This window comes from Piliocolobus tephrosceles, chromosome 13 (genome assembly GCF_002776525.5).
Source record: "Piliocolobus tephrosceles isolate RC106 chromosome 13, ASM277652v3, whole genome shotgun sequence".
Classification (NCBI taxonomy): Eukaryota; Metazoa; Chordata; class Mammalia; order Primates; family Cercopithecidae; genus Piliocolobus; species Piliocolobus tephrosceles.
In genome coordinates this window covers 1765768-1777007 of record NC_045446.1, presented here as the reverse complement: position 1 = coordinate 1777007, position 11240 = coordinate 1765768, and the positions used below count along the sequence as shown (strand labels likewise).

Below are 11240 nucleotides of genomic sequence, written 5' to 3'. Positions count from 1 at the left end.
GTCCAGGTGACAGGCTGTACGCACGTCCCACCCAGGTGACAGGCTGTACCCACATCCCGTCCAGGTGACAGGCTGTACCCACGTCCCTGTCCAGGTGACAGGCTGTACCCACGTCCCACCCAGGTGACACACTCTACCCATATCCCACCCAGGTGACACGATGTACCCATGTCCCTATCTGGGTGATAACGCTGTGCCATGTCCCTATCCTGGTGACACACTGTGCTCATGTCTCTATCTAGATGACAGCACCATGCCCACATCTTCATCCAGACGACAGCACTGTGCCCACGTCCTGTCTTGTTGATATCACTGTGGTTACATACCTGTCCATGTGACATCACCGTGCCCGCATTCCATCCAGGTGATACACTATACCCACATCCCTGTCCAAGTGACATCACTGTGCCCACATCTGCCTCCAGATGACAGCGCTGTGCCCACATCCCCACCCAAGTGCTCTGGGCAACTTGGCTGGGGCTCTGGCCACTTTCATGTCGGTGTCACCCTGTGTGTAGATCACAGCACCCAGGCACTCACCATTACCGTGGCCAGCACAGACCAGATACGACCCCAGTAGTCCTCAAAACTAGGTCCCCTGTGCTGCTGTGCCCCGCAGTCGCTTCACTGGCAAGACCACTCTTAGCAGGTGAGCCTGGAAGCAGAACCTCCCCAGCTCCTGGTCTGTCCTATACACATGCAAATGCCCCATTAAGCCCCAGGTGTCTGGCTGCTCCCAGGCAAAATCTTCCTCCGGGAATCAGTGAACAGAGGAGATGTCGGTCACCCCCGGGAGAGTGGTGTCTGAGCCCGTACAACCGCCCAACACGTTCTCCCTGCCGCCTGTCTGGACAGAGCTGCTATCACGACAGGGGAATTGCAATAAAGTTTAATTCACACATAATCGGCCGTGCAGGAGACTGGAGTTTTATTATGACTCAAATCAGTCTCCCAGAAAATTTGGAGATCAAAGTTTTTAAGGAACATTTGGTGGGTAGGGGGCCAGTCAATCGGGAGTGCTGATTGGTTGGGTCAGAGAAGAGATCATGGGGAGTCAAAGCCGTCTTTTTGTGCTGAGTCAGTTCCTGGGTGGGGGCCACAAGACCAGATGAGCCAGTTTATCAGTCTGGGTGGTGCCCGCTGAGCCACCCAGTACAGGGTCTGCAAAATATCTCGAGCACTGATCTTAAGTTCTACAACAATGATATGATCCTAGGAGCAATTTGAGGAGGTTAAGAATCTTGCAGCCGGCCGGGCGCGGTGGCTCAAGCCTGTAATCCCAGCACTTTGGGAGGCCGAGGCGGGCAGATCACGAGGTCAGGAGATCGAGACCATCCTGGCTAACGCCGTGAAACCCCGTCTCTACTAAAAAATACAAAAAACTAGCCGGGCGAGGTGACAGGCGCCTGTAGTCCCAGCTACTCGGGAGGCTGAGGCAGGAGAATGGCGTAAACCCAGGAGGCGGAGCTTGCAGTGAGCTGAGATCCGGCCACTGCACTCCAGCCTGGGCGACAGAGCGAGACTCCGTCTCGAAACAAAAAAAAAAAAAAAAAGAATCTTGCAATCTTGCAGCCTCCAGATGTGTGACTCCATGACTCCTAAACCGTAATTTCTAATCTGTGGCTAATTTGTTAGTCCTGAAAGTCTAGTCCCCAGGCAGGAAGAGGGTTTGTCCTGGGAAAGGGCTGTTATTGTCTTTGTTTCAAAGTTAAACTACAAACTAAGTTCTTCCCAAAGTTAGTCCAGCCTGCACCCGAAAATGAACAAGGAGGCAAGATAGAGTTAGTTACGCCAGGTCTCTCTCACTGTCATAATTTTCTGCTATAATTTTTTTTTTTTTTTTTGAGACGGAGTTTTGCTCTTCTCATCCAAGCTGGAGACCAATGGCTTGATCTCGGCTCACTGCAACCTCCACCTCCCGAGTTCAAGTGATTCTCCTGCCTCAGCTTCCCAAGTAGCTGGGATTACAGGCACCCACCACCATGCCTGGCTAATTTTTGTATTTTTAGTAGAGACGGGGTTTCGCCATGTTGGCCAGGTTGGTCTCGAACTCCTGACCTCAGGTGATCCACCTGCCTTGGCCTCCCAAACTGCTGGGATTACAGGCGTGAGCCACCATCACTGGCCGATTTTCTGTGATAATTTTTGCAAAGGCGGTTTCACCAGGAGAACCAAGCATTAATGCACTGTGACTAATGTGTAGTAGAGCAGCATTCCCCAATGGGAGAACCCTGGGGCTGTCTGGGAGCCCCTGCATGGCTGGGATCCTAATCCCAGGGACACCACTGATGACAGCTCCCATAGCACATAGGACAGTGGATACTTAGAGGCAAAGATAAATCTCTATGTTCTGGAGTGGTCGTGACTTGGACCCCAAAGAAGCTGAGCCCAAGGTCCAGAGGGAGACCCTCCCCACAGGACCTCCAGCAGAAACAGGGATTGTGGGAGCCTGCCAGGCATAGCGCACAGGTATTTCTGGAGGCTTCCCATTCAGTCTTGGATGCCGACCTCACCAAGGGCGGCCCATCTCACCGACCTCACCAAGGGCGGCCCATCTCACCAACCTCACCAAGGGCGGCCCGTCTGACCGCCCTGATGGCGCCGAATCGGCTGTAGGTATCAGAAGTGGCCGCGCGGCGGCAGTGCAGGCTCACACATCACAGCCCGAGCATGCCTGGCTGGGGTTCGCCCACAGAAACATCCCAGGTCACCCAGGCCAGGTGCCTCATTGGTCCCTGAGGGTCGTCAGAGATAGGACATTCATGCGAGTAACATTGGGCTACATGGTTCATTCACCCCAGGGTGCACTGTTGAAGGTTGAGGAGATTGGAGGAGATACTTGGGGGACAATGAGGTGTCCCAGTTCCTTGGATGAATGGATCTCGGCCTCAGCGTGAGACCCCTCCCACAGGGTCTCTGGCAGGCATAAGAGCCCGGGGGCTCTTGCATAGCACGTGGGCAATTTCTAGAGGCTTCCCCTTCGGTCTCACCGCCCGGATGATGCAGAATCGGTTGTAGTTGTGGAATCAGAAGTGGCCGCGCGGCGGCAGTGCAGGCTCACACATCACAGCCCGAGCCCGCCCCAGCTGGGGTTCGCCCGGAAACATCCCGGGTCACGCAAGCCAGGCGCCGCAGGGTTCACGGGGGTCGTGAGGGATAGGACGCTCTTGTGAGTCACGTTGGGCTACGTGTCTGATTCACCTCAGGGTGCATTGCTGAAGGTTGGGGAGATGAGAGGAGATACTTAGGGGACAATGAGGTGTCCCCATTCTTTGGATAATGGGGATCTTGGCCTCAGCGTGAGGTCCTTCCCACAGGGTCTCTGGCAGGCACAAGAATCCGGGGACTCCTGCGTAGCACATGTGTATTTCTAGAGGCTTCCCCTTCGGTCTCACCACCCTGATGGCACAGAATCGGTTGTAGTTGTGGAATCAAAAGTGGCCGTGCAGTGGCAGTGCAGGCTCACGCATCACAGCCCGAGCCCTCTCTGGATGGGGTTCACCCGCGGAAAGCCAGGTGCCCCAGGGTTCTCGGAGGTCTTCTGGGAATAGGATGCTCATGGGAGCCACATCAGGTCTTTCTATCCGGCCATATCCACAGCCCGTGGCCCCGGGTCGTACTCTGAGACCTTCAGTGACATGGCCTGGGACTCAAGTCACGCCTACCAGCGTGATGAGCACAACGAGTTCCGCCAAAAGCTTACACTTTCCACATCCATCCCAGAGCCCAGATCCGACTAAGGACAGCCCCCAAAATCCCAAGGCTTTTACTGAACTGACAATTGCCTCCCCAGTGAACACTCTAAGCTCGTCAATCCTAAACAGCCAGACATTAACATTCCCATTCAGTGCAGGTTTGATATGCTAATTCAGGAGCCTGAAATGCTAAACAGCTGGGAGTGTCACTGCTGCTTTATTCTGGGGTCTAGGATCCTTGCGTTGCCTGAGATAATCCGCTAATGTGGGTGCAGCAGACATCCCGCGGTTTGTGGAATTGATAAAGGATGGGGATCAGTGGTGTTCGTGCACTGTGCGGTCTGTGCCCAATTGCCTGCCTTGTGCTGTGGAATCTGTACACCCGGCCAACATGTGCTCGTGTGAGCCTGACGGTGCATTTTCCAGAGCCCCACCTCGGCTCTGCCCTGGAGCCTGTGTGCTGCTGGAATCAGACTCAAGGACCTTATCAGAGGACCATGGCCCGGTATCACCTTGGTCAGGGACTGAAGTTGGGACAGGAGAGCAGAGACTTCCGAAATGAGGGATCCCTGCATTCTGAGGTGGTAATGACTGGGACCCAAGGACTCAAGCGCATGCTCCAGAGGGAACTGTGTCCCACAAGGCCTTCGGCAGGAACAGGGATCCTGGGAGCCTGCCAAGCATAGTGCACAAGTGTTCCTGGAGTCTCGCTGCCCGGATGCCACGGAATCAGTTGAAGGTATGAAAACACAGGTGGCTGCATGGCGGCGGGGCAGGCTCACGCATCATAGCCTGAGCCCGGCTACCTGCGGTTCCCCCGCGGAAACGTCCCAGGTCAACAGGCCAGGCGCCGCAGGGTTCACGGGGGTCATCGGGGATAGGACATTCATGGGAGCCACATCGGGCTACGTGCCTGATTCACCCCCAGGGTGCACTGTTGAAGGTGGGGGAGATAGAGGAGATAGTTGGGGAACAGTGAAGTGTCCCCATTCTTTGGATGATAGGGATCTCGGCCTCAGCGTGACACCCCTCCCACAGAGTCTCTGGCAGGCACCAGAGCCCAGGGGCTCTTGCATAGCACGTGGGTATTTCTGGAGGCTTCCCCTTAGGTCTCACCGCCCGGATGGCACAGAACCGGTTGTAGTTGTGGAATCCGAAGTGGCCACGCGGCGGCAGTGCAGGCTCACACATCACAGCCCGAGCCCGCCCCAGCTGGGGTTCGCCCGTGGAAACATCCCGGGTCACGCAAGCCAGGCGCCGCAGGGTTCACGGGGGTCGTGAGGGATAGGACGCTCATGGGAGCCACATCGGGCTACGTGTCTGATTCACCCCAGGGTGCACTATTGAGGTTTGGGGCGATGAGAGGAGATACTTGGGGGACAATGAGGTGTCCCCATTCTTTGGATGATGGGGACCTCGGCCTCAGCGTGAGACCCCTCCCACAGGGTCTCTGGCAGACACAAGAACCCGGGGGCTCTTGCATAGCATGTGTGTGTTTCTAGAGGCTTCCCCTTCGATCTCACTGCCCGGATTGCACAGAATCCGTTGTAGTTGTGGAATCAGAAGTGGCCGCGCGGCGGCAGTGCAGGCTCACGCATCACAGCCCAAGCCCGCCCCATCTGAGGTTCGCCCGTGGAAATGTCCCGGGTCACGCAAGCCAGGGGCCGCAGGGTTCCCGGGGGTCGTGAGGGATAGGACGCTCATGGGAGCCACATCGGGCTACGTGTCTGATTCACCCCAGGGTGCACTATTGAGGGTTGGGGAGATGAGAGGAGATATTTGAGGGACAATGAGGTGTTCCCATTCTTTGGATGATGGGGATCTCGGCCTCAGCGTGAGACCCTTCCCACAGGGTCTCTGGCAGGCACAAGAACTCGGGGACTCTTGCGTAGCACATGTGTATTTCTAGAGGCTTCCCCTTCGGTCTCACTGCCCGGACGGCGCGGAATTGGTTGCAGTTGTGGAATCGGAAGTGGCCGCGCGGCGGCAGTGCAAGCTCACACATCATAGTCCGAGCCCGCCCCGGCTGGGGTTCGCCCGTGGAAATGTCCCGGGTCACCCAAGCCAGGCGCCGCAGGGTTCACGGGGGTCATCTGGGAATAAGACACTCATGGGAGCCGCACCAGGTCTTCAGGTGGGGCCATATCCACAGCCCTGTGGCCCCGGCTCGCACTCCGAGGGCTTCAGTGTCATGGTTTGGGACTCAAGTCACGCCTACTTATGTGATGATCACAGCATGTTCCACCAAAATCTTACACTTTCCACATGTATCCCAGAGCACAGATCTGACTCTGTCTAAGGACAGCGCCCAAATCCAGCTCTTTACTGAACTGACATCTGCCTCTCCAGAGAACACTCCGAGCTCCTCAGCCCTAAGTGGCCAGACATTAACATGCCCATTCAATGCACGTTTGAGATGCTAATTCAAGAGCTTAAGATGCTAAAGAGCTAGGAGGGCCACTGCTGCTTTATTCTGGGGTCCAGGATCCTTGTGTTGCCAGAGATAATCCACTAACGTGGGCACAGCAGACACCCTGCGGTTTATGGACTTGGTATGGGGTGGGGATCCTGATGGGGCTAAGATGCTCGATGGCCCCGGTGTGCTCCTTGCTCAGGGATCATCATGTCCGGGCGGTGGTAGTTGGCGCGTGGAGAGGTGCATTTGCCCACAGGTGTTCCCTGTGCCCGTGCATTGCTGGGAGTGAAATTCCAGGGCAGCACCACCGGATCCTGTGCTAGGCCCTCCCACAATGCCTGGAGCAGGAGCGAGGGGCCTGGGGAGCCGCCTTGCCCAGCACATTTGTATTTCCGGAGTCTCCCTTGGGTCTTGGGTGTTGTCCCCAATGAGCCCATCTCCCAGCAATGGCACAGAAGCGGTTGTGGCTATGGAGACAGAAATGGCTGACAGGCAGCAGTGGTGACTCACATCACAGTAAGAAGGTGACCCAAGGCTGGACTCCACTTTTAGCAAAATGTGGGGATCTGCCTTGGTCTCCTAACTTGGGGGTCCACTCATGGGAAAGCCTGAGAATTCCCATACCGTGAAGCTGGGGTTCACCCACGACAAAGCCCGGTGGTCAGTGCTCAGCAGGCAAGCACCCAGCCGTTCCTGGCGGGGCCATAGAAGCAAATGGTTTGCCGAAGGCGCTGCCAGCCCTTCCACATCCCCGAGGGCCTGCGGGGTGATTGGACCCATGAATTCTGGGTCCCTTGGCACTGGTGCCCCCCTTCACGGCTTCGACACTCGAGACTCGAGGTGAACCCTATGGACCGCAGGGCCCCAACAACCCTCCCCAGAGGCCAAGGTGGTGACCCGCGGACCCACAGCGGGGTGGCTGGGGGAGTCGGAGCTCTCCAGTCTTCACTCCACTCCCAACCGTGGTGCCCCGCGGGGCCTGGGAGAGTCTGTGAGGCCGCCCACCACTTGTCAGTAGAGTGCGCCCGGGAGCCGAGAGCACGACCGGCAGCATGTCGTCTTCAGACAGGAAAGTGGCCGTGAAGGGGACCAGGGTGCCCAGCGGCTGTGGGGACTCTGTCCTGCGGAAGCCGCCGTGACGAGCACAAGCTCGTTCAACTGGATGGGAATCGGCCTGGGGGCTGGCACTGCACCCATCAGGGGGTTTGCCGCACTTCCCTCTGCCCTCAGCACCCCACCCCCACTCTCCAGGAACCACACCCCGTGGACTTCCGGGACCCCTGGAGCAAACGTGAGGTCTGAGCCGTCCGTGGTGGTGGCAGGAAAGGGCTGTGTGTGCCATCCGAGTCCTCAGGGACCCGCAGTCGGCCCCCAGTCATGTGCAAAGTACGTGCAGGGCGCTGGCAGGCAGGAAGCAGCAGGCATGGTGCCCCTGAGGGAAGACAGCAGTCTGGGAGGGAGAAGTCCTCGACCCCGAGGGAGACGATAGGGGCAATGCCCAGCCCCGTCTCCGGATGCCAAAGGAGGGGTGTGGGGAGGCCGTCTTTGGAGAATTCCAGGATGGGTGCTGGGTGAGAGAGACGTGTGCTGGAACTGTCCAGGGCGGAGGTGGGCCCTGCGGGGGCCCCCGGGAGGGCCCTGCTCTGATTGGCCGGCAGCGCAGGGGCGGGAATTCTGGGCGGGGCCACCCCAGTTAGAAAAAGCCCGGGCTAGGGCCAAGGAGCAGGGTGAGGGAGGGGGTGGGAGGGGTGGGGGGTAACGGGGGAAACTGGGGAAGTGGGGGAACCGAGGGGCAACCAGGGGAAGATGGGGTGCTGGAGGAGAGTTTGTGGGAGCCAAGGAGCACCTTGGACATCTGGAGTCTGGCAGGCGTGATGACGGGTGGAGGGGCTAGCTCGGGGCAGGGCTGTGGGGTCTGGGGCCAGTGAGGAGTGTGGAGTAGGCGCCCAGGCATCGTGCAGACGGAGCAACATCAGCTGGGGGCGATGGGCCCGAGCTAGGGCTGGAGAGAAGGGGGAGCCAGACATTCATCCCGGTCACTTTTGGTTACAGGACGTGGCAGCTGGTTGGACGAGGGGAGCTGGTGGGCAGGGTTTGATCCCAGGGCCTGGGCAACGGAGGTGTAGCTGGCAGCAGCGGGCAGGTGAGAACCCCATCTGCCGGGCAGGTGAGTCCCTTCCCTCCCCAGGCCTCGCTTCCCCAGCCTTCTGAAAGAAGGAGGTTTAGGGGATCGAGGGCTGGCGGGGAGAAGCAGACACCCTCCCGGCAGAGGGGCAGGATGGGGGCAGGAGAGTTAGCAGAGGTGACATCTTCTCGGGGGGAGCCGAGACTGCGCAAGGCTGGGGGGCTGTGAGCTCATCCCAGGCAGAAAGAGCAAGAAGGCAGGGACGGAGCGCAGGGGTGGCCAGCGTAGGGTCCAGCACGTGGGGTGGTACCCCAGGCCTGGGTCAGACAGGGACAAGGCAGGGGACACAGGACAGAGGGGTCCCCAGCTGCCACCTCACCCACCGCAATTCATTTAGTAGCAGGCACAGGGTCAGCTCTGGCAGGGCTTTCTCAGGCCTATGCCGGAGCCTCGAGGGCTGGAGAGCGGGAAGACAGGCAGTGCTCGGGGAGTTGCAGCAGGACGTCACCAGGAGGGCGAAGCGGCCACGGGAGGGGGCCCCCGGGACATTACGCAGCAAGGAGGCTGCAGGGGCTCTGCCCGCGGGCGCCGTTCCCACGAGGCACTGCGGCCCAGGGTCTGGTGCGGAGAGGGTCCACAGTGGACTTGGTGACACTGTATGCCCTCACCGCTCAGCCCCTGGGGCTGGCTTGGCAGACAGTACAGCATCCAGGGGAGTCAAGGGCATGGGGCGAGACCAGACTAGGCGAGGCGGGCGGGGCGGAGTGAATGACAGCTCTCAGGAGGGAGGCTGGCGCAGGCAGGGGTGAGGAGCACAGCAGGTGGTGAGCGGGGGGCACTGGCCTCCAGAGCCCGTGGCCAAGGCGGGCCTCACGGGCGGCGACGGAGCCGGGATCGGTGCCTCAGCGTTCGGGCTGGAGACGAGGGTGAGTTTTTTCTCCTCTGCCACCCTCAGCCCCCACCCGCCCCTTTCCACACAACCAACGCCTCTCTCGTTCTCCCCACAGCCAGGTCTCCAGTCGGGGTGGACGTGCCCACCAGCTGCGGAAGGCCAGGACGCCAGGTCCGGCGGACTTGCCGAGTGGGACATGACATGGTCCGGTGTGACGGCGAGGACTGAAGGGGCGTATCCGGCCTTCCTGGTAAGCATGCCTGCCCTCCTTGTGTCAGGACAGGGCCCTGCCCAGACCGCCCAGCCGGGCCACCACCTCACTACTCCCACCTCTGTCTCCTACAGAACACCCCAGGCTGGTGGGGCTGCGGCAAGGAGCGGGTCTGTTCCTTTACTTCTCCCACGGAGTCGGCACACTACAGCTGCCCTCTGGGCTCCCAGAACCCACAACATGAAAGGTGCGGGGCCTCCTGCCACACCTGGGGTGGGGGGCACGTGAGAGGAGCTGAGTGGGACCTCACTCCTTCTCCCTCCGCAGAATGGTGCTACCCAGCTCAAGCCTGGGCCTTTGAATCCGGACACAAAACCCTCTAGTTGGAATCGAACACGCTGCACTTTACAACCACTGCACAACTGACTCAGGAATCGGCTCTGGAAGGTGAGCACCAGCGCCCCTTCTGGAAGCCTCCAGGCCCCCGAGCACCCTGCCCCCACCCCACCCATGTGTTGCTATTTGCAGGTGAAGCTAGAGGAACAAGACCTCATCAACCCAACACCAAAGACGCCATCGGACCAGCAGCGCCCGCAGCACCCACCCCCCACCAGCGACTCCATCTTCATGGCCACCCCCTGCGGCGGACGGTTGACCACCAGCCATCGCGTCATCCCAGAGCTGAGCTCCTCCAGCGGGATGACCCCGTCCCCACCACCTCCCTCTTCTTCTTCTTCTTCATCCTTCTGTCTCTTTGTTTCTGAGCTTTCCTGTCTTTCCTTTCTCTGAGAGATTCAAAGCCTCCCCAACTCCGTTTCCCCCGTCCCTTCTGAATTTAATTTGCACTAAGTCATTTGCACTGGTTGGAGTTGTGGAGACGGCCTTGAGTCTCGGTGCGAGTGTGCGTGAGTGTGAGCCACCTTGGCAAGTGCCCGCCCAGGGCCCGGCCGCCCTTCATCTGGGCTGGGTGACTGGGCGCTGGCTGTGTGCCCGAGGCCTCACCCTGCCCTCGCCTAGTCTGGAAGCTCTGGCATCACGGGGCAACCTTCAAGCATTCCATGACGCCCCATCTCGCCCTGTGCCCCTCCCCACCAGGGCTTCAGCAGGAGCCCTGGACTCATTATCAATAAACACTGTTACAGCAACTTGTCTCGGGGACTCTGGAATCCGGGCTGTGGGCCTGATGTGGGGGAGGCCAACCTTGCGCAGAGGGGGGCTGGAGGGAGGGGGAGGGGGAGGAGTACATGAAAAGGGGGATGGGGGTTCCAGATGGATGCGGCACAGCACACACCAGGGGTGGGGTGAGCAGAGGGCGTGTGGACATCAGGGGCGCAGGGCAGGCGGTCGGCATGCAGTGATGGTGGTGGAGGGGCTGCAGGACCAGGGGTTTCACAGAGCGGGAGGGCCTGGGCTGGCGGAGGGGGCCTGGGTTCTGAGGCAGGGGTCAGGGACCACCAAGGCACCCCCGAGTGAGTGCCTCCTGCCGCCCCAAAGTCCTGTCAGAATGACACGTTGGTACTGGCCCCAGACCCCTGAGGCCCAGACTAGGTGACTGGGGTAGGGCTGGCCATGCCACTCTGGGAGACCCCATCCCGGCAGGGGCACGAAGCCCTTGCCAGTCCCGTTTCTGCTCCCCTTTTGCTGTGGGTGGGAGCCGGGGCCACACCGGAGGGGCGGCCCCCACACAAGGAGCCAAGGGGTGGGGGTGGGAGTGGGCAGGTGGCCTTGGGGCGGAGGTCCTAAGGAGGCCAGGGGGCCAGGAGGAAGGAGGAAGGAGTTGAGGGTGGCCACAGAGAGGAGGTGAGGGAGGAGCAGGAGGGCCTAGGCTGAGGGGTCCCCGAGATCTCTCCCTGGGGTCTCGCTGCTGGAGCCCCAAGAACCCTGGCATGCAGGGGTGTGTT

The 11240-nt window shown here is 59.8% G+C and overlaps 2 protein-coding genes across 2 annotated transcripts; one reads left to right on the top strand and one right to left on the bottom strand.

Annotated features, from left to right (window-relative positions):
- The first annotated feature begins 7163 nt into the window (after window positions 1-7163).
- LOC111520601 lies at window positions 7164-10484 on the top strand. Its single transcript, XM_023183492.1, is given in 7 exon segments — window positions 7164-7205; window positions 8338-9006; window positions 9009-9162; window positions 9244-9378; window positions 9474-9586; window positions 9667-9786; window positions 9868-10484. Coding segments are annotated over 4 exon segments (978 nt in total). The 3' UTR covers window positions 9357-9378; window positions 9474-9586; window positions 9667-9786; window positions 9868-10484.
- LOC111520545 (H19 opposite tumor suppressor) lies at window positions 10010-10479 on the bottom strand. Its single transcript, XM_023183366.2, is given in 3 exon segments — window positions 10010-10122; window positions 10125-10367; window positions 10370-10479. Coding segments are annotated over 3 exon segments (447 nt in total). The 5' UTR covers window positions 10461-10479.
- Window positions 10485-11240: the final 756 nt, after the last annotated feature.